The following is a 24609-nucleotide window of genomic DNA, read 5'->3' on the forward strand; positions in this document are numbered from 1 at the left end:
TATTGAACTTAGCCATAGGGAATACTTAATGAAATTTGTAGAGGTTTCGTTGGCGCTTCTTATGGATCAATAATATACAGGGTGTTCCATTTAATATAAGGAAGATTTTGCAAATTTTCATTTACAATATTTGGCAAGCGGTTTTTCATACCCTGTATATCACAGGTCGATTTCAGATATATCGTTTGAGAGAGTTACCAATGTAGAATATTCGACCAAAAAAAAATTTCAACTGGACTTGGCACCACTTTATAATTTCAAATATTCTGAGTGACGAATATTGGAAAAAAAAACCTGTCATGCTAGATATCTCGAAAACCATCAATATTTTCGAAGTGCAGATATACATAAAGTTTATTTTATTTTCTATGAAGAAACCGAAAAAGCGATAAAAAATATAGGTTGCCATTTAAAAAGACACAGTTGGGATCCGCCCAGAAAAAATCGAACACCCTGTGTGACCGCCAATATTATTATTTTGTCGAGCTGAGCAATAAGGTAATATTATAGAAAATTAGATTCCTATCTGCTTCCTATATAGAGATATGGAACACCGCGCCACTGTTGCAGGACCCTGTATATTTTAATAGAAGTCTCTGGAAACCGACGGATATCTTCTCGAAGCGACGCGACATCTAGAACGCAAGTAGAGTTGAGCGCGACTTCGACCAAGTCACAGTCGATTGACGAAGACCAGCGGCGGTCGGCGTTTTTTTTTCAGGGGATAATTTACAACGATATTATTACAGTGCATTATAGATGTTAATATTTCAGGTGAATTATTCGTGAATCAGTTATTTGTTGCATTCTTTCCGTTTGAACTATTTTCATAGCTATTAATAATATACAATCACAATTGGTGATTAATAATCGAGCTAGAGATAATTATTTTATATTTTGTAGTCCGTTTCAAATACTGGCGATATCAATATTTTATTCACATAATGAATATTACTGGAGTTGAGATAATGACTTGAAACACCGACTTATTTTATTTATTGAGTTTCTTTTTATTCGGAAGAAGTATAACATCAATATCAGAGTGAAAGGGTGAAGCCAAATTGGATTTCAACACTATTTTCATAGAATTCGAGGTTGCTTTATGTCATTTTTATTAAAATATGACATTTTCTTCCATCTGAGCATATCTCGATGTATTATTCATAAGTTGTAACACATTTTTTTGAATAAAGATTACAGACTACTACTATTGAAAAATTATTTTTGATATAACAATCCACAAATTGACGTGTGGAGAAAACCTTAAAATGATTTCCACTTTTCCACACTTTTTTGTCTATTTATTCAACGAATTCCTCAAGCCAATTATTTATTATTGGACATACCCACGAAACTATGACTTTGCCTACATTAAGATCTGTAATAGATTATAAAAAGAAATTCCACTCATTCGAAAAAAGTGAGGATAGTCTTGTATGTGACTCGCGTAATTTAAATGCGAAGGTGAGTCGTTATGCACGAATGGACAATCCCCCAGACTATTAAACGGATCGAGTAAACATCTATCCATTATTACAAAACTTATATAATAGAACGCAATTATGTATTGCCTTTTCGTAAAGGTGAGTTGAGGGAAGACGGCAGTAAAAAATATTAAAATAGATTCTGGATACAATGAGGGTGAATTTTAGACCGTAGATTATGAAAATCAAAAACTTACCTATTATTTCACCTTTCGATTCAATTCTTTTCAAAATAATTTTTTCGTCTCAACTTCCTGTTCATAATTCTCAGATGTCAACTATCAACTTTTATAATGTAACAAAAATTGGATAGTTTAGGAAAACCAAGGAGAAACAATGGTTGGTGTATTCTAAATTTTCCTAGTAGGAGTGCTCACGTAAAATGCGTATCTGCCAATATCGCTTTTTTTAAATGTTTAGCAACATTAAAGCAACGAAGTTTATATCTGGAAGTTTGCACATACAAGGGACCGTCCACTAATCACGTGAGGCTTGAAAGGAGGGGGATTGTCAAAAATCACGAAATATCACAAGGGGTGAGCTGGGATGTTCTAAGATATCACTTGTATAGTCGAAGTAACTGATATAGTAATTCTTAAAGTCATCGGCGAACTCAAAGGCTAAAAAAAACAATACAAAGAAATAATGCCTCTACGAATTACTCCACATGGACTGAAGAACTGGCGGTTCATATTGGATAATTTTTACTAACAGAGATTTATGATTGGCTGAAGAGTTATAAAATTAAATTTGAAGTCAAGTTACGGTGAACAATAGAATGTAGCGATGAGTACCGCCGTTGTGTCGTCAATGTTCATATCAAGTTTGGTTTCGAGGGAAAAAACTATTACAAACAACATCAGATTTGACCGAAATTCCTTTCTCAACTGTACGTAAAATAGTAAAAAACAAACACAAGACGCGATGTGATGCGGGATTACCAAAACCTTTAGATGTTCATCTAATAAAATCATAAAATGAAACAATATACGACTGTTACAAAAGCAATGAGATTCCTACAATTGAAATCATAAGGAAGAAATTGAATACTTCCGGCCATAACGTGAACAGTTGTGACGAAACTCTTCAGAATTGAATGAAGAAACTAGGATTTATATTTAAAATAATAAACAAACGTCAAACAGTTATGGAAAGCAAAAGAATTGTGGAATTGCGTAACAAATACTTAGAACACATAACTAAATATAGACAAGAACAACGGCAAAATTTCTATTTGGACGAAACTTGGTATGACACTCACGACACAGTTATGAAAGGGTAGACTGATGGTTCGATAATGTGTACACCTAACATGCCTGCAAACAAAGAATCGCGACTAATCACTATGCATTGCGGAGGAAGTAAAAGATCGGTTCCAAATTCTTTGAAATTATTTGGAAAAAACTTGAGGACTGCAATGTTAACTATCATAAGAACATGGAAGCTAATACTTTCGAGGAATGGTTTGGAAACACATTGATTCCAAATTTGTATGCGAATAGTGTAAGAGTTCTCAACAAGGCTTCCTATCATTCGCGACAGCCTATCAATGTACCGAATGAAAATTCGGTACATAAAATTTTTATAACAATTTTTTTTCACAAGCACTGAAAAAGTTACAATATTGAAATTAACCTGACGTTTCGTAATACCGAAAAGACACTTAGCCAGTAATTTATTTGGTTTACCCCATGGTTGTAAGGGGTGAAAAACGCAACCCCTAAAATGTATTTCCAATGTAACATTTTGTCTTATCATTTGTTTACCATTTGAAAACTTATTTCCAATAGCCTGTTTCATTCTAAACAAAAAATGTCTCTTGGGGTTTTGCCCAAAATGAACCAGTTCGCAGCAAAACATTATTATACGAACAACTACAAAGATACATCGTCATAAATGCGAACTGGATTTATTGTTATTTTGTAGTTAGTACCTGCATTAAACGATTGAAGGGTAATGAACAAAACTAATTTATTCATAACAAAACACAACATGAAACAATCATAGTAAATGTTCAATATGTCTACCTTCAGACATTACGCATGCGTCTAGACGTCGGCGCATTGAGCCACGTATTCGCTCAAATATTCCTGGAGTCTCTCTAATTACCCTGCACGCATCGATGATGCGGTTTCTCAAGTCCTCTACATCGCAAACAGGAGTACGATAAAACAAATGCTGTAAATGGCCGAGGATTGAGGAGGAGGATTGAGATCCGTGGATCGAGCGGGCCAGTTCTGTGGTCCTCCTCGACCTATCCACTGATTTGCATATGTTTCAGTTAAATGCTGACGTGCTACTTGACTAAAATGGGCGGGAATCCCATCATGCATAAAAAACATATTCCCTGTGACGCCCAAAGGAACTTCCTCCAGCAGTACTGGATGTACTTCTCTTAAAAAATTGAACGTATGCCTCACCATTCAATCGAGGAGGTAGATAATGAGGCCCAATTAAATCATCCCCAATAACTCCGAGCCATACGTTAAGAGAAAACTGTTCTTGATGGTTAGTTTCGACAATAAAAGCGTGAGGGTTTTCATCAGCCCATATGTGGTAAATATGAAAATTAATAATCTTGTCCCAAGAAAAACTACATTCGTCTGTGAATTCTATCATCTTCAGAAAGTCACAATTTCTTCTAATCATTTTCAGCATCCAATTGCAAAATTCAAGACGGTTCGGAAAGTCTCGCGGTAACAGTGCCTGTACTCGTTGCAGATGGTACGGGTTGTTCCTTTAAAATTCGAAATACCGTCATATGATCAACATTTAGCTGGATAGCAATCTTTCTAGTACTGGTAGTAGGTTGTTCTTCAATCAAATTAAGTACTGCTTTCTCAAGCTGTGGTGTTCGTACGTACTTCTCGATGGCGACCACAATCCTGCGTTTTTTGTCGAATGAACCATATTCTCGTAATCGTTGATGAAGTCGAGCAAATATTCTATGTGAAGGATGCTGCCGTTGAGTAGGTATAAATTTCAGCATATGTTCTAGAAGCTTCTAGCTGCGACAGACCGTAAACTTAATGCATATCAGCTATTTCCTCATTTTTTGTGTATGCCATTTTAATAACAAGTGAATGATTAAAGTACCAAATTAAGAACAACAACACACAATTAGTATTAATTCAATTTCGAAAATTTACAAACTGACAGCGTCATACCAATTTAATTGTCACTATCGCTAATAGCGACCTACTAGATAGATCAGTTTTGTATTTTCGAATTTATGACAATATATCTCTGTAGTTGTTCCTAAAATAATTTTTTCTGCGAAATGGTTTATTTTGGGTAAAAAACCCAGAAGACATTTTTTATTTAGAATGAAACAGGCTATCGGAAATAAATTTTCAAATGGTATTTGGTATATAGATATATTGAGTAAGAGACTATCCAGTCTCTTATTTTTGCTTAGACAGCTCAGGTACTGCCTCAATTCGAGCATGTTAAAAAATGTTTATTTTGGATTATTTCATTCTGTGATCAGCTATGGTGCGATTCTGTGGGGTAATGCTGTTGATTCCTCAAAAATATTCAGGTTACAAAAACGCGCAATAAGACTATTAGCTGGGGCTAGGTATAGAGACCACTGTCAACCACTGTTCAAAACAATGAGGATTCTACCACTCTCTTGTGTGTATATATACCAAAATTTACTAGAAATCCATTCAGAAAGGCAGAATATACAAAAAGTTTCTGGCCTGCATCATTACACTACCCGGGCTGCTACGGCTGATGATTTAGTATTGCCACGTTACAGGTTGTCCAAATCTGAGAAAAATTCATTAGATTTTAAACTATATAATAAATTGCCCTGCGAATTTAGATCCATGAACGAGAAATTGTTCAAAATTAATGTAAAAAATTATTTTCTCGAACATTGTTTTTATTCTAGAGACGAGTTTATTCAGACAAAAATTCAATTTTGACATGTATTACCCAATTTATGTGATTGTGATATATTTTATATTGTATACCTGAAGGCTTTCAGATAATGTTATTATATATTCATTCAATATGATATATTAATTGTGATTGACTTGGTATAAACCATATCATGTATGAGTTACATAGTTAAATAAATATCTATCTATCTATCTATCTATAATCAAATGATAAGACAAAAATTTACGTTAGAAATGAATTTCAGGGGTTGCGTTTTCCACCCCTCACAACCATGGGCTAAACCAAATAAATAACTGGCTAAGTGTCTTTTTGGTAGTACAAAACGTCAGGTTGATTTCAATATTGTAACTTTTTTAGTGCTTGTGAAAAAAATTGTCATACAAATTTTATGTACCCCCTTTAGGGGCTGTATCTTAACAAAGGATGCTCCAATGAAATTTCTTTATGAAGAATCACCTCCTCGAATGTTTTACACTCATTTAGTTACACCCTGTATATAATATAGTTATTGTGATTCTTAAATAATCAGAAATGTTTATTGAATAACAAAATTAGTTCGCTTTCTAACTAACTTATTAAAGGGGAACTGTTGGAAGTTAGGTTGCACTATATCGTTTACTTGAACTATACCTAAAAACGAGTACCTTACTTAATTTTGCAGTTGTATAGAAAAACTCTGATTTGATACAAAAATTTGTATGCATTGTATATTTACAAAAAATTATCTTTAGGTAACTCAACGTCAACACCTATGGTAAAGTAATTTATCTGACAAAAACTCCTGATAGAAATAATCGTATTCATAGTCACGTTGACTGTAGAACAGTAGCATCACCAGAATAACTAGTGTTTTACAATCGTCTGTACATGCAAACCTCGATTTCACATCCATTATTATTATTATGTAACCAATTTGATATTTAAGATGCCTGAAGCTAAGTGATTATTTACTTTCAGCATTCATACATGAGAAGCTCTTACACTTACATCCTGAATGAGAAGATGTGACGTTGAAGAAAACATAGTTAAATCTACTATTGTATTCTAATGATAGAAAATAAACATTCTCTTCAATTTTCAACATTTTAAATATCATTGAGTAGACAATATGTTACTCTAAGACTGGGTATTTTTGTTGCGGTACTCAGGTTTATCATTATCAAGAAACTTTTTACTTTGCCTTTGTTCCTCTAATAATCTAGGCGTATACATATGACATCTAAATTTACTTCTTCTCATCTGAAATAAAAAGCTATTATATAATTATGAATTCGATAACGGGGACAACAAGAGTTTGTTGAATACATCAACAAGAAATTTATTGAAATATTACACAATTATGAGTTATTTATATACAAATTAGTTCTGTTCCAATTCAGACTGGAACGGCGATGACGAGAAATCCTTGAAATATTTCAAATTTTACACATTCGACCTTGGGAAAGAGGCATAAAGTATGTTACAATCAATTATCGGAATGCAAACATCAAAGATATCAGCACTTTCATTTTTTGATAAACGACATTTCATCAGTATGGAATACAATAAAATCTATTTTCAAATTAAAATTCGAATGGATGTCTTCCACGAGACAGGGTATTACAAGACTCATTACCAAGTGCCCAATAAATCATGTCTGATTTCAAAAGGAAAGAAGTATTTCTTCTTATATTAGGTATGGAAATAGATGGGTAAAATGAATGAGATATATTTTTTCTATCAAAGAAATGCTACAATAATCAACCAGTAATTGGTCCCCAGTGAAGCCATTACATTGTTCTCCCAAATAAAAAAGAAACCGAGAACATATCAAGTCACCTATAGTCAAACCACTACCTACCAGCTGAATTGTGAAATAAACGACAGAAAAACTCAAAAAGACGACAAAAAATGTATTTTTATTGCGAAAGGAATTTTGTAGTTCTCTTTTGCGGTTTTCAATTTATTTATTTTTCAAAAAGAAACTCCTTACATATATTTTTTATAGCAGAATTTTCCGCTAGTGTATCTGGACCACAGGGAAAAGTTTAATCCAATACCAAAATTTCAATTATACCCTTGTGGAACAGTAGCATTTTTCTTTTATGTACAGTTTTTCTGTATATTAAGAGTACCTATATCTAAACATTTAGTATATTTGTTTTCGATGAAAAGAGTTTATGTTGTTCTGTGGTGACCAAATGAAAGTCAGAACGCTGATATAGAAAGAAGTTGGTTTTGTACTCCACAAATTGATTGTTAATAAAAAGAATATGTAAATAACTAACCTTTGCCTGATCGTCTTGACATATATTACCTATTAATATATTTCTCTTTCTCTCACTCCCTTCTCATAAAGAATTATCGATCGCTATTAACTCTGAGACAGGAAAAGTTACTACCACGTAAATCAATACCGATCAAGAAAACCTTCCAAGCAGCAAGTACTTGTTTCAGATTGATTATTTCCTGCTCATTTGAGAGAATTGGGTGACATACGAGTAACCTTGAATAGATGTATTTGTTCTTTGTGTTTCAAAAGATCATCTATAAATTTATATTTCAAAATCATTCAGCTATCTGTCAACGGGACTTTTTTCTCTCCATAGTCTGTTGGCCTCAAAGATTGGCTGTAACCAATACATTTTTCAGTTCTGTTCGTCTTTTTCATAAAAATTCCTACGTCTGAACTTTTCAATTCACTATTAAAAGAAATAATTTTTATTATTTCTTATTCACAGAAAGCGACGACCAGAAAAAATGTTGGCGTTGGAAATATTATAAATAAATATATTTATGACGCGAAGTAGGTAATATGTTATTGGTATTTTGTTGAAATATCAATGGCAAGGGTTTGTTCTCAACAATCGTTATTATGAAAGTTGTTGAAGTTGAAAGCGACCTTGACTTCTATGCTATTAGGCCATTTGCGAATCAAATCACTGCGTATCGTATAGGCGAAGCCCAGTCGTACTTAACCCAAACGAAAGTGAAAATCGCCCCCGGCAGCTTGGACCGCGATAATCTCCCGATTAAGGTTAGGCGAAGAAGTAAAAAAAATCAACTTACACCAAGTTGAATCTCATTTTGTGCACGGGATGTTGCTTTTTCACTGACTCGTTCCGAACCACTGGATTCTGCAATCGAATCATACCCATATTTATAAATTCTGATGTGAATTTCCCCTTCACTTACAGTCGTTCTTCTCGGTAGAAAGTTACATTGGCGAAGAGGTCGTTGAGAAGTTTTGTGTGGCCGAGTGTAGTATGTGTGTATTTGCAATAATTACATTTTTGAGATTTTTGCTTGATTTTTTCAGTGAGAACGGATTATCATTGTTGTAACGCTTAGCACTGCGTTGTCTTCTGCACGATGGTTTGTGGACTCCTACTTTCCTGGTACCACACATGGTGTCTTATTGTTTCCAAGAAATGTGGTTCTTTATTAACGTAGATGTCGGCAGGTACCAGATACCAAGTTTGATCAAGGTTTTCTGGGCTGTCTGACTTCAATGTCATATTATTCAAGAAGCGAAGAACGCGGAATGTTCAGAACCGTCCTCAGAAAATTGTGTGGTCATAAACATAACATTCCAAATAACGGGTCTGGGAGGGTTAAAATTATTTTACTACCGGACACTTCATTAAATATATCCTCAAGCAGAAGCTTTGCGAGTTTGGGGTGGTATCAATATTAGTATTGTTTGCCACAGTTTAAAGATAACATATAAAGTTAGTTTCAAAAAGTTTGCACCATATGGGAATCTTTTTCATTATCCATTTGTCACAAAATTTAATTCTTGATGAGAATTGGTGCAAAAAATTCTTTCGCGACATTTTCTGAAGAAGATTTCGATATACTGGCACAACACTATCTGATAACATTTTCTGATCCATGGATATTTTATCTATTTAAAAAAAAATCCCGTGATTATTTTATTAGATAAACTTTAGTTAATCAAGTAATTTTCACAAGTTTAAATTTATATAAAAACCCTGATTATTCTCAAACTGAAAATACCAAATTTTGTTCACTTCTTGGAGCTTTTCTTGTAAGCTTTCAAAAAAATTTTGATTATCCACTTTGTTATTAATAAATAATTCAAATAGAGCAATGAAAAAAAAATTTTATATTCAGAATTCTTTCGTATTCTTATTATTTACAGTGACATAAAAATGAATTCTCATAATTTTTAGCTCTATTTGTTTAAAAAATTGTTATGAACAAATGTATTGTTTATGAGATATTTGAAATTTTTTTGGAAGGATTTTTATCGATGATGAATATTATGACTTTCAAAAACAAAATCGTTTCATACAATTTTTTTCATCGCTCAAAAACGTATTTATTGATTAACAATTTTTTTGCTGGTAAATATGAATATTACGAAACGACTTTTTTCAAATCATAATTTCTATTTCTTTTTAAAACAACAATAAAAATGAAATAAAAACAACAATAGAAATTAATTGGCGCTCCGGGCGACTTCATTGATTCCAGTGGCGCATTTGCTTTTTCAGCTGCAGGATAACCCGGAAAAACCTGCAGCACCACATCATCTGAAGATCTAGATCTAACAATGTCCTCTTTCTTATAAAACAAAATGTAGGGTGTCTCCAGAGGCTCCAATAAATTCAATGCATCGCCAGAACACTTCGTGACACGACTATCGTCAAACTTAAACCAGTCCGTTTCGTCTTTGACCAAGGCGTAATAATGACCAAATTCAACGCCAGAACCACAGTGAACAATGACTGCATGAATATTATAATAGTGGTCTGCTAGGTTGAAATGTTCATCTATTTCGAACCTTCCAAAGAGTTTCTTGCTTCCGTTAGAGGTTGAGTCTTGTTTGAAAATCATCAGTGTTATTATTAGATTGACTGGTGCCTCAGTTATACTTGTTTCCTTATAACAGACAGTTAGTTTGGCGCATGTTTGACAATACAGTCGATCATCACCTGTTAAAAATTCCATTTTCAGATGATTTAATAATAAGCTCTGCACGGACTGGTTATTAGTCATATTAGGAAAAGCTTGATGAAGTTCCAGAAATTCACATAAGTTTTCGGTACTTCTTGAACATTCACCACAAAGTAAATAAGTGAGGATTTTTCCAGCAAAATATTTATAAACACCAGACGAGATGGGCTGTACGGAATCATTCAGTCCAGAGCGGTCAGGAGTATTGATTTTGCTATTTTTTTGTTCACGAAGAGTATTCAACAAGAGTATCTAATGGACTTCAAAGACTTCAGGAAATCGGTTGGAGGAAAAGATGATACCTTCTTACGAAACTGCAGCTGCATGAACAGATGTTTGAGTTTGATGTAGTAGGAAACATTCCCGTTCTCGTTCATCATTCGTTCTTGAAATTCTTCGTCATGAACAACACTTGTAAAATGCTATTCATATAGCAAGTGTTTCCTAAATCATCCAATCCAATTTTCTTCTTTAGATTTTCAGGACAACTATCTACTGATTCGTAAGCAAGAACATGTCTCACAGAATCTCCATAAGAACCATTTCTCAAGCTGCGATCGATCCTTCCAAGTGAAGAAGGGTTTCGTAGAGGGATCGATTCGGCTCTTGCTTCATGAAGCTCTTCCACTGAAAGGGAACCAGTTCTGCGAGGATTGCAACTCATATTTGGGGGGCAAGAATGACCTGAGTCCACTAACCACACAAAAAAGAAGAAGGTGGATCAATCACTTGTGAATCAACCTTGATAGGAGACTGATGAATATCCACATATTTCGGCTTTTTTCGAAGAGGTTTCAGTTCCATACTGAAATTAGGGCAATGCATGATCTCATGAAAATTATGTGAAGGAGGAATACTTCCAAGTACTGATGCAGCATTGCCACGTTGAATAGCAAAACTAATTCTTTTTTATCAAAAAAGAGGTAGAACGGTGATCTTTCGTTGCTTGGCCTATTATCCTTCCAATTTCATGAACGAATAACAGAGACTCCGGGCCATAAAAACCAAAAGTTTCAACCGCTACTGGATGAAACAGATAGATGTTTCCAAGATTTTGGTATTTTTTTCTTTTCGATTTCTCGCCAGACAATACTGCAGTTCCAGCAGACTTGGAACTTTCGGCTAGATGGGAAGACGCGACCGTGTCAACGCAAGTGAAGTCCCATACCACAGGTTTACCGTTTTTCCATGGTTTGAGAGACATACCATCTGGTCGTTTACCATCATCCCGACTGGTACCTTAGGGTTCCAGAATTGCAGGAATATCCGCTGACAACATAGCTCGTTTCAATATGTCGTTCACTTGGTGATGTCGAGATGTACGCCCTGCACTTCTCCTGCAACTCAAACCATGTGTACCTTTCTCATCAACTATACTACCGCAAACACAAGTATGAGAAACACAAATAGATGAACCCATCCTAAGTCCTACTGCTATTCTGAAAGATTCATCGTCTAATTGTATTCCAAGAGATGCAACAGATAAAGCATTCAGCCAAGCATCCGATTCCTTGATGATTGCTGCTTTCAGACGAGCCTTATTGTATACACTTGTAGATTTCAGAAGTTTATCAGTTATAATGTTCAGAAGAGGTCGGTCCCATACACTTTGTATTTTCTTTTTATCTGTAGGAGGAGCAATATTAGTTGCGGCATGCCAAAGTGATTCACCTTCAGAATAAAAAATGTCTTTGATATTGATAAATATATATGGAAGGAAGGATGGAATCGATAAGATCGGAAACACTTCTGACTGATGACAGAAAAGCTGGTAAAACTAAGGAAGAAGCCGAAGGTAGCCATAATCCGCCAAGGTTTACAGGAAGAGTTGCTTGGAGCCATGAATCATTATTGAAATGATTGTTTGTAACATATTCCGTCGTGTGCAGGGTAAATTATCAAATTCGTCAAGCTCTAACTGACTTGACCAAGTGGGGGAATATTTGAGGGCGTACATGAGTTTTGGAATCGCCAAACAATTTTTCAAAAGAAAAAATGAAACGTGTTTTGGAAGTTCATTCAATCTGGTGGTCAGCAATTTCAGTGATTCCCGTTTTTCTCGAAGATGTTCTGAAAGTGAATCTTTAGAGAGAGGAGCACCCAGAAGACTCTATATAGACTTCTCCAAAATTCTTATGCCAGGAGCCAATTTCAAAATGAATTCGAAAATATTATTCGGAGTTGAAATAGTAATCAACTCGCATTTTCCAAAATTTAGTTCAAGTCCAAGATTTTTTGAATAATCAATGATTTTTTCTAAATCCTTTGAAACACTGTTTTCATCGCCAGCGATTGAGCCATCGTCCAAATAACAACAATTTAATTCGGATGATAAGCTTCTGGTGAGTTCGTTGATGGTCAGACAAAAATGAGCAGGTCCTAAGGGATCACCTTGTTGAACACCTCTCTCAGACAGAATCAGATGTTCACCAAAACTCAAATAGGAAGCTGATTTATAACACTGACTTAAGAAGGGATATAATCCTGGAAACGAATTTTCAACCAAACGAAGCATGATGTTTCTATCAATCATGTTGAAGGAATTTTTGAAGTCTATTTTCAGGAAAATTTTTGAATCGGGATTTGGATGAAGATTAATATATCTACGAGCAGCATGAGCAACAGCTTCACATCCACCTGCAGTACCGAAACCAAACTGTAGTGGACGTAACATCGATCCTATTTCGTCTTTAATCCTCATTCAACCAAGTTTAGCTACCAATCGACGATAAAAGGTACCGATGGCAATCGGTCCTACTCCTCCATCCTTTTTCCAAAGAGCACACAGTGAAGCGCCAAATTTCAGCATAGGTGATCAACGGTTCCTTGAGCAAACGCAGGAAGTCTTTGATGCAGCCACATATGCCATGTATATCTATTTCTTTCACAGATGGGGTCGTACGGCCAGTCAAGAATTTTTCCTTCAGCCCCTTAACATCCATTTCAGACCCTGGGATTCTGTAGATTCCAACTTCGTTCAATCCCCACAAGCTCAATTTCTGTAACACAATGTATAATCGAGAAAGGCTCCATTGGAGGAGTCATAGGAGTATAATCTGCTATTGTTCCAGTAACTTTTTTGGAACTAGGAGTATTCATGACAAGAACGCAAGGCAAAGATAACGAATCCTTATATTCTTGCATTCTTTACATGTTATTGCAGATCTTCCGAATCGTACACTTTTCTCACAAGCTGAGCAAATTTCAAGCATCACAACAGTCTTTTGCATGAAACAGTGTTGACGCAAAATATTGTTTTTTTCTCGCTTCGGAGTGTTGTAATTATTTTCTTGACAAGCCTATGATTCGAACACCAAATTAAGAGGAGCTACGTTAGCTCCCTCAATTTTTGGAATTGATTCGATGATAGACGTGGCAGTAATTGGTCCTTTCTTTGACACAGTTGAAGTGGTAGTAGCTTTCACAGTTTCAGATTCTCCTATCTCAACAACCTTATTTGAACCAGAGCGCCGCTTCTTTTTAGCGAGTTCATTTTTGTCTGAAGTCGGTTGACGTTTGTTCCACTCTCGGCCTGGCCTCAGAGATCTCGAAGAATCCAAGTCGTCTTCTTATCTTAAGAAACTAAAGTCAGACAATGGATCCTGTTGTGTTGACCTCTCGGATTGCGCTCAAACGATCCAGGTCACTTCAAATCAACCTTCCTAAATGGATATTCCTGATTTGCTCTCTAGTTTCGTCTGCTATCTTATTTCTCTGATCCCTAGTCAACTCATTGGAGAAAGCACCAGTTTTGTGCTCCAAACTCGTAAGTTCCTGTTCAACATGTTTCCATTTTTTCTTCCTGCGTCCAACAGGCCTCTGGCATTGCAGAGAGATTTTTGTAACTCACTATTCTCCAGTACCAATCATTCAACACGTTTTGTAACCTCTGGCATTCGGTAAGGGTTTTTTTCAATTCTAGCTGCATCAACTTCGTTTCTTCGGCAAAGTTGAGGTAAAATTCCACCATACGGAATTTATCCTCTAGTTTTTGATCTATCAAGCGTTTATATTCGTCGTATAGAGCTACAATCATGAGTTAACCGTTAGAACCACCAGTAGAGGAGCTATAGTCTGAGGCTGAACTTTCTTCACTATCTGATGTACATCTCGCTACATGAAGAGCCGATTAAAATTTCTATTTTTTGTTCTCCCCTGTGTACCGTTCGAAAATTTAGAATTTTGACAACTCAAATCTAAGTTTCCCGCAATGCACCAATTTTTATCACGAGTAAAATTATCTGACAAATGGGTAAAAAAAAAGTTTCCCCAATGGTGCAAACTTTTTGAACCTCACTGTATAATGAATATATTTTATGATATGATTTTTTTATGAGTTAAAAGGCATTCTGAAAAAATATAACCGTGTTTCCATATACCTACTGGGATTTATTTATTTTTTTGTCTACTCGTCCAAAGAAACAGTATTTTCCGGATTTGTTACATAATTTACCTACTATTTTTGAAATCAGATTTCTTCAACAGCGAACAGATCAACAAATTCATTAGGGAGGTAAATAATGAAACATATCTAATGCTGAAGGTAATTTTAACAAAACGTTAATAGCTTATTCCGAAAGTTTTTTCCATTTTTATAATTCTGATTTGAAGTGTAATATCACCATGAGAACTGGTGATATTACACTGCCATGTTTTTTTTTGATCGGTTTCCGCCTTCGGGAAGTGCCTGAATGAATCATCTGTACCCAACGTCTATCCTGAACGTCTCCTGTTGTCGTTGAGAATCCACTTTTGAACACACGTGACGATCCGATCCAAAAAGAATCGTTTTGGTTGCGTAAAAGCTAAGAAAAACAGATCCTGAAACAAGACAATTTCTGTCAATCGTTCAAATCGTAGGGCACCCAATTCGCGAGATTTTTGACCTTTCCGAAACGTTTAAACCAACATAAACTTTTGGTCGACCACGTCGGGGCTCATTTTCGAGGTTAAAATCTCCTGAACGAAATTTCGCAAATCAACGAATAGTGAGTTTGTTTGAAGGTGATTGACAATGTTTCATGATGAATTTCACTAGTTCGGACTTCCATTGTCTTATATTGTCTACATATTAGACAATGGAAGTCCGAACTAGTGAAATTTGAATAGTGAGTTCATAAACACTATCGTTGCCAAATGTCTGGTTGATTTCTGGCAGCGCTTTGGTTCAATTTGAATTCGTACAGAAATATAACTGAAAATCGCTTGACGACATCATATAGTAATAAGCTGAAAGGATGTAAAAAATTAAAATTTGGAAGAAAAGAACAACATCAATGTATATAGCACAAAATTTAGGTAGCAACAATTAATTATTGGGTTAGCCGGTGCGTGTAGACGGGAAGAACTAACAGAAATGTCAATTGATTTGATAAACGACAACGAAAACATGTTGCTTGTTAAAATACCAGATTCCAAAACAAATATTAAGAGAACTTTTGTAGTTGTTGGGCAAGAAAGACTGCTGTTGCACAGGCAATATTTATTTTTATGACCATCCCATACTACACATAACGTATTATTCGTGAATTACAAAAAAGGAACATGTTAGATTCAGCCTGTTGTCATCCACAGTTTTGGGAACTTTGAATAAGGAATAACGGAATTTTTAAATAAACCAATCCTAAAAATTATATAGGTCATAGCATTCGTCGAACTGCAGAGATGTTATTTGAATGATAATGGTTGAAACATCTCGAATTTGAAGAGACATAGTGACTGAAAGTCTACCAATGTCGCCGAAAGATATATAGACAATTCACCTACAAAGAAAAAATTAAAATTGCCAATACCATTAAAAAATTATCGGATGAAAACGATCAATGTGAATCACCGGAATATTAGCAATTACTTGAATTATTATATATCAAAATGAATGAAAATTAGGATTTTCTGTAAGTATTACAGGATTATAGTTCGAATATTTATTACTCACCTGAAAACCCTGCATCGCCTATCGCTATTCCTTCCTCTGCATTATCATCATCATTATCATAAAGCTGGTAATCGTTTTATTACTATCATTATTATTTTCATACTTTATTATAATTTTGTTCTCTTATGTATTACTCTTTCTTTTCATTTACATTTTTCATTCTCTACCACTGTTGTTGCATATGCATACAGGGTGTAACATAAGTACATTAAAATATTCAAGTGACATATTCCTGAGACAATTTTGAAAAAAAAAAGTCTATATGAACTTGTGTCCGAAAATTCTTCGTTTCAGAGATAAGGGGTGTTGAAATTGAATTTCTTTGTTCGCTTTTTGAAAATAACTCTTGCAAAAAATAAGTTATTTGCACGAAATTCGGTACTCGGGGTTTTTTTGATGTGGGAAATCATAATTTCGTATTAATTTTCATGTAACATCTAGAGGGCGCTGCGTACGCTGTCACTAATTATTTCAAATTGCCCTAACTTTTTTGACAGTGAACTTTTGGTACTTTTCATGGAAAAAGCTAATTCCCACACCTTTTCCAAGTAAAAAAGGTACACCTCAACAACGCTGGAGGTGTTCGTTTTCGAAATATTTACAATTTTCTATATCGATGCATATTACTTACCTGCTAGGGCGCTAAGTGAAGTTGTTGAGAACACCAACTAAGAATGTGGTGGATCTCGTGAAAATAAACTTTTTCCTATGAAATGTTTAACGAAGAATGATTCGCTTTCGAAATACAGACCTTTGAAATTTTTCAAAACATGGTAGGTTTTTGTCACAAGTTTTTTGCAATTTTAGTTATTTTCATCAAACTTTATACGCAGTATACCCGTATAGACTTCTTCTAAACTGAGCATTATCGAACTGCTTATTCAATCCAAATTGAAAAAATTTGTCAGATTTGATTATTCAATTAGAAAATTCTACATTTCGGAGTTTGAAAAAAACAATTCGGAGAAGTACTATGTTATTTATTCAGGAAAATAAACATATAAAAATTGAACGAAACAACTATTACAACAACTGTTCAAAGTGACGACCCCCAACAGTAATACAAGCTTCTGCTCTCCTCATCAAAGAATTCCGCACCTGTTGAAAAATGCCCGGAGTGTTTCTTATCGTTTCGCAGCAAGCTATGATGCGGTCCCTCAACATTTCCTTGTTTCCAATGGGGCTAGCATAAACTAGTGATTTTAGGTGTCCCCAAGAGAAAAAAATCAACGGGATTGAGGTACGGTGACCTCGGGGGCCAATGCTCAGTGCCTCCTCTTCCTATCCCTCGTTCGGGATATGCTACGTCTGAAAAATTTCTTGCTATCACACTAAAATGAACAGGAGCTTCATCGTGCATAAACCAAGAGTGATTTCAGAGACCAATGAGAACATCTTCCATGAGTTGGGAAAGCTCGTGTTCCAAAAATTGTAGGTAAGTATCTCCATTCAAACTTTAGGGAAGAAAATATGGCTCAAATAAATAATTCCCAATTATGCCTACCCACAAATTAAAAGAGAATCTGTCTTGGAAATGAGTTTGCGTTATCGCATGTGGGTTATTTTCCGGCCAGATGTGGTTGTTATGGAAGTTCATGATACCATTTCTTGAAAAATTAGCCTCATCTGTGAAGAGGATTTTCGATAAAATTTGCGGATGCTGTTCGACTTTTCTTCGAAGCCATTGAGCAAATTCGATACATGGTTGGAAATCACGTAGCATGGCTGGACACGCTGAATATGATAAGGATGTAATTGCTGTTGCTTTAAAATTCTGTAAACTGTCATGTGACTCACATTTGAAGTTTGACTAATTTTTCTTGTATTTCTCTCTGGATGTTCACTAATTTCTTCGAAATCGCCTCCTCCAATTCTACAGTTCTTGTAGTCCGTGGCCGTCCTACTGCAGAATTTGTTTCAAAGCTTCCAGATTCGGAAAGTCGCCGGAAAAGATTTGCAAATGTCGCTGCACAAGGAGTCACGCTATGGAGATACATTTCCTGATAGATGCGTCTGGCCTCGCTTGAATTTCCGTCAGCCAAGGCGTATGCAAAAACCATATCAGACATTTCAGCATTCGTAAAGTCGGGCATAGTACCAAAAAATTACTTGATAAACTCCGAACTGTGAATTTGTTAAAATAGTTAAAAATGTGACAGCGAACTTCTATTTTTATACACAAACTTTCATAACATACTCGATTTAATTAACTTCATTTGCAAGCAGAGAGTCACAACAATTATTGAAATCAAATTTGGCTATAAAGTAATATGCATCGATATAGAAAATTGTAAATATCTCGAAAACGATCACATCCAGCGTTGTTGAGGAAGTGTACCTTTTTTACTTGGAAAAGTTGTGAGAATCAGGTTTTTTCATGAAAAGTACCAAAAGTTTACTGTTAAAAAAGTTAGGGCAATTTTAAATTAATAATAACAGTGTACGCAGCGCCCTCTAAATGTTACATGAAGATTAATACGAAATTATGATTTCCTTTATCAAAAAAACTCCGTGTACCGAATTTTGTGTGAATAACTTATTTTTTGCAACAGTTATTTTCAAAAAGCGAACAAAAAAATTCAATTTTAACACCCCGTATCTCCGAAACGAAGCATTTTCGAACACAAGTTCATGAAGATTTTTTTTCGTAAAATTGTCTCAGGAATACTTCACTTGAATATTTTAACGTACTTATGTTACACCCTGTATATAATGTTATTACAGAAGTGAAGAAGCAAGATTATTATTGTATGAAGCTATATACATTTTATCCTATTTTATCGTATTGTACTGTATATGAATACATGTATTTCAGACTCTGACAGGAGAAATCATACGAATTTAGCTTTAATTTAACTTAATTCAATTCAATTTCGTACATATCGTACGATTCCAATGTATTTTTTCCGAAGCTGAATAAATTGAAATTGAAAAAAAAATATACGAATTTTTCCTGGAGCCATCCTGAATATTTTCAGAATCTAGATACAACTGGAAAGCCCTTACCATTCTGCCATTCAATTTTATTAGAAGCTTTCTTGACAGTATCGCACAGAAATGGTCTGGTTTCGGACTCATCTGACATATTGAAAAGCTGTAACCCAAAACCAACGATTATGGACATACAGGATTGCTTACTTACATATATCGCCACGTTAAACAAGCGCCGAGCAGATGTGACATAACACTGGTGACACTTTTAGTAGCTGGCATAAGACTGTGTGTTATTTTAACATTTTTTGAAGATTATTTTCGGACCGTATTACATTGTTTTTGTATATTTTGATTACATTTTTATTTAACTATACCAATTAGGTTTCTGAAATATTGAGTTTGTTATTATAAAAGTCGTATTTTTTTGTGCTTTTGGACATTTTTTAAACTGGTGTAGCGAGTAGACGCCATATAAGACTCTGTTATTTTCTTCCGTTTTGAGGTTTGTTTTTCGCCATTGTGGAACTTTTTTTTTGTTTTTATGAACATTTTTAATTTAAATTAAGGTAAAAATTGGAAATATTCACATTTTTGTAAATAATAGCAATTATTGTCTAACCATTAAAACACCTTGTAATTTTTAGTTGAAATGTCTGGTCGTATTTGTGCAGTGTCAACTTGCAAAAGCATTCAGTTGATTTTAAAGAAAAGTGGTGTTACTAATGTTATATTCCACTTTTTTCCTATTGCTGAGGATATGATTTCTACAACTTTGCAAAAAGAATGGATTCGTCTTTGCTAAAGAGGGGATAAATTCACTCTCAAAAATAGATTTATTTGTTCTAAACTTTTTTCAGAAAATGATTATGAACGAGACCATGAAAATGAATTGTTGGTAAAAACTTATTTTATTCATTTACTGCTTAAAATAAATATGGTTTTTTTATAGGTTTGCCTTTACATCGTAAATTTAAAAAAACTGCAAAAAGAGAGAAGATTTTCCTTTAAATATTATTTTTCAATTTTGCAAGCTGAGAACAATTGTCAGAATGAAATATAATAACTTAAAGGCTGACGAAAATAGGTCACTTAAAAAATTTTCAAAAATTTTCATAAAAAAAATCGAAAATTAAATAAAGTAATACATTAGTCCTTTGAATCAATTTTTCTACATCAATGCAAAAAAATTATTCAAATATATTTGGTAGATAAAGTAATTACTTCTTGCTCTAATGTAGTATTATAATATATTAAATTGTAGATTTGTCACTATCATCATTTATGGAACTAAGTTTAAGTTAAATTATTTTATCCAAATTTCTCATTTTTTTAATAAAAAGTAAAAACCGTATCATGTATTTTCTGTCAGATAAATGAAAAAAGTTGTTACAACTATAAACAATTTATTACTTATATATATTTTCGATCATTAAGCGTTTATTATAAAAGATGGAACAAAAAGTGATAAAAAAATTTTTTAGATAATATTATTACCTAAAACACAGTTCATTACAACATTTTTGTGGAAATTACAGTTTTCACGAAAATAAAAAACTGATGAAACCTCTTACTTTTGAAAAGAGCAAAATAACTCGCCTATCATTCACAAAAGAAAAATGTTTACTTAGGATTAATCCATTTATATTAAGTATTCAATCCTATATAAACATAATATTTTAATAAGGGATTCAACTGAATTTTGTTTATTTTAAATCAAAAGTGCAGTACCGAATCAATCCAGAGTCACCACTGTTACGTCACGAGACCACGTGACGTGTCTAACAAAATCGCAAAAGTAAGCAATTCTGTATGTCCATAATCGTTGGCCCAAAACGATCTTCCTGTATACGTTCTTCAAGCAGTGTTGCCACAAGCCATTTTTTCATCGAGGTAGATTTCTGGAAGGGAGCGGGGTAGAACCGGGGTGGATCTACATTCACATGATGACACCAATCACAGTGACGCATTGACGTAAACCTATGATTGTCGTTCTTTGTTCTATGATAAATTTGACGATCTTAATCATAAACATGTCAAATGTCATTGCATTCAAATTTGGGATCGATGTGTTTCCAAACCATTCCTCGAAAATATTAGTTTCCATGTTCTTATGATAGTCACAATGATTAGTCGCGATCCTTCGTTTCCAGGCTTGTTTGGCATACACATTTTAAGTAAATATAACTGCACCAATAGCGGATTTCAGCACTCAAATCGTGATAAGTTCTTGAAGTGAACACGACGGCGATAAGCAAAGGCCGCATTCCATGATTTCTATTCGTCACCGTAACATGCTTTCAAATTTAATTTTATTACTCTTCAGCCAATCACAAAACTTGGTTAGTAAAAATTATCCAATACGAAACGCCAAGTGTACAGTCCACACATAGAAATGCTGCCGATTTATTTCTATGTGTTGGTTTTTATGACCTTTGAGTGTGCCGACAACTTTAATAGTGTATAATATCGGTTACTTCGACTATACATATAACTACATTTACATCACAGACTGAAATTGCATATAATATAAACATATTCACATTTACGTTCTCAACTTTAACTAAAAATGTCGAATGTCATGTCACAAACATCAAATAACATTTCACACGCACAGAGCATGATCACGGAAGCGCAGAGGAGCATTGTAGTGTAACTCAGTACTCAGTCACAGAATATCGGAACTATTGGTGTAAGACATCGACATAACCTTAATATGTCGGTGGCGCCAGACACTCAGTCTACGCCAACTTTGCCAAGGGTACTCGGCTCGTGTAACGCGGTAGATTCAAAATCAAACCTAAATATTTGTTCATTTTTCCAATTTTTATTTTACATTATTTTGCTTTATATCTGAGCGGGGTAGATTAACTTGAGGGGAGCGAGAGGGTGAAATTGAGTTCAAGAGGGGTAGAACTACCCCGTACGGGGTGGCTATGGCAACAGTGTCTTCAAGGCGGGTTGGCTATACTCGTTCATCTTTCACTACCTGAGCCACTCTGCATGCTGTTTTTGGCGAGTGCATTGGCTTGGGATGTGGGGGTTGAGCAAACCGGCCATCGGATGCCTGCTTTCACGCAGCCCCGCTGGATACGGGAATGGCAGAATCATTTGTGGTTCTGTTAATCCCTCACTGAATGGCATCCCAACGATGGCTGTGTGTATTCGTGCCGAGAGAATGAATGACATTGAGCCTATCAGCTTTCTCTACGGAACCTTCGAGACATCAGGCGCCCTCTCGCCTTGTCGCGGTGATGCGGGGCTCTGCCGTGATTGACCTGTTTTCCCTAGCTACTCGTGGGACTTTTATCAGCAGAGTAAACTTAAAAATTATTTCTGACGCTGAGTCTACAGAGAAGATGGATGTCGAGCTTACGACTCCAACTGACCTGCTTGTGAATTTAGATCAGGAGTGAAAGCTTCTCAACTCTCCAACTCCTGATCCAATAACTGAACCTTAAAAAAGGTTTGGTGGTTCAGCCAGGAAACGACTGAGTCGTCTCCTCAAGAGTGGGGTACCTTATGAAACCGCCTTGCACCAAATTCTTGAGCGGCGTACGCAAAATCTGTCTCAGGTGGAGGAACAAACCCCCCATGAGGAGGTTAACAAACGTTTGCGCTCAAGTGATGATTCACCAAAACCAGAGGAAAAAACGCCCTGCACGGTTTAATCTAAGGCATCGTCGGGTGAAGCTGACGTGCAAAAACCCTCATATGGGAAGGTTGTGGGGGTATCAAGGTGGGAATCTTGCACCTTGACCATTCGACTACCACATTAACGATGAAACAGCAAAGCATAAATTTTGGGCCTGTCCCGCTGGGGACCGACTCAGGTCTTTAGAGTTCGGCAGAGCCGTACTCTTACCATCTGACCTGAAAGAAGACCACTCACCATATAAACTAATCGGCTTCGTTAAGAAGCTGGGTTTATTTAGTCGAGTGTGAATAGGTGTGAGCCACAATCAACCCTTCCGGGTTGCGGTGAAGGATGAAATAAACTCACTCACTTTGGACCTAACCTTACCTAACTGATACGTTCTTCAAAGTGAACAAGTTACAGTAAAATGTAACACTCTGATGCTTTTTATTACGTGGACGAGTTACAATCAAATGTAACATTATCCAACTTGAATTTGATTCGTGATCGTGATACCTTTGAATGTAACAATTTCCAACTTGTATAGTCAATATTCCATTAAATGTAAAACAATATGTTGATATTCCTCCGCATGACATGATTTGATTTTTTAATAATATGTAGCAAACGTTTTTACGTCGATTCTATTGCTGTGCTGAATTCAGGAAATGACAAAAATACGACTTGAAAAAATTCGCTATTCATGATTGATCTTGTTGAATGTATATCTTATTTCCAATATGCATAAAATAATTTCATTTAGAAAATGTAGGTATGTTAGTATTCGTAAAATAAACAACCGCTATACCCCTATGGAAATAACTTTCTCGCCATTCTGATTACAAAATATTTCCATACCACTCTCTGCCTTTACTTTTGAAAATGGAATTCATTTCTACCTATGTCAGCAGTTGTGCTGACCCACGGTGTGGAATGATAAATAACAAACACTTCACTAAATACTCTCTTCACTCACTCAAAACTCTCCAATATTCACAATATATATATATATATATATATATATATATATATATATATATATATATATATATATATATATATATATATATATATAAACACTCCACTGACTTTCTTCGAAAGCTTCTGAAAATTCCTCTTCCATATTCTTTGTTTACTATCACTGTCGTCATTTAAATCAATAATTAGCTCTGTCACCTTCTCATCAATTTTTGGAAAATTATTTTCACGCCTGATGCTTTGTTTCACTTTTCCCCAAATCAACTCGATGGGGGGAAAATCTCATTATGATGTGTCCATACTTTTCAGCAATACTCTCAGGGCATACACTTTTTCAAATGTTTTTGTCGGTGAAACTTCAAGTAGTTGGTTTTTGGTATAGTAATCTTAAAATACAAATTGTTATCCATTAAAAACTTTGTATTTCATCTTTCCTCGAATTTTCATTCGGTACTTTGATGAGCTGTTACAAATGATAGGAAGCGTTGTCAAATCGCATGCCAATTTGGGATCAATGTGTTTTCAAACCATTCCTCGAAAATATTAGCTTCCATATGTTCTTATGATATTCGACATTGCACTCCTCAAGTTTTTTTCCACATAATTTCAAATAATTCGAAACCCATCCTTCACTTCCTTCGCAATGCACAATGATTAGTCGCGATCCTTTGTTTGCAGGCATGTTAGGCGTACACATTCTCGAACCATCAGTCCATCCTTTCGTAACTGTGTCGTGAGTGTCATACCAAGATTCGTCCAAATAGAAAATTTAC

At 35.0% G+C, this 24609-nt stretch overlaps 2 protein-coding genes and 1 pseudogene across 2 annotated transcripts in view; 1 reads left to right on the forward strand and 2 right to left on the reverse strand.

The window, feature by feature from the left end:
- The window catches only part of LOC111512635 (uncharacterized), a 54040-nt gene extending 45531 nt beyond the window's left edge, over positions 1 to 8509 (reverse strand). The window contains exon 1 of the mRNA XM_074183655.1: positions 8442 to 8509. Within this exon, the coding sequence (XP_074039756.1) occupies positions 8442 to 8458 (17 nt within the window). The 5' untranslated portion in view covers positions 8459 to 8509. The remainder of the gene's footprint in view (positions 1 to 8441) is intronic.
- LOC111510684 (calcyphosin-like protein) overlaps positions 1 to 24609 on the forward strand; it is a 71164-nt gene that overhangs the window by 5954 nt on the left and 40601 nt on the right. The window lies entirely within an intron of this gene.
- On the reverse strand, positions 13067 to 14391 carry LOC141485841 (uncharacterized; annotated as a pseudogene).

This window comes from Leptinotarsa decemlineata, unplaced genomic scaffold (assembly GCF_025532065.1).
Source record: "Leptinotarsa decemlineata unplaced genomic scaffold, Ldec_3_MD MMD2_tig00026340_RagTag_RagTag, whole genome shotgun sequence".
In the NCBI taxonomy this organism is placed as follows: domain Eukaryota; kingdom Metazoa; phylum Arthropoda; class Insecta; order Coleoptera; family Chrysomelidae; genus Leptinotarsa; species Leptinotarsa decemlineata.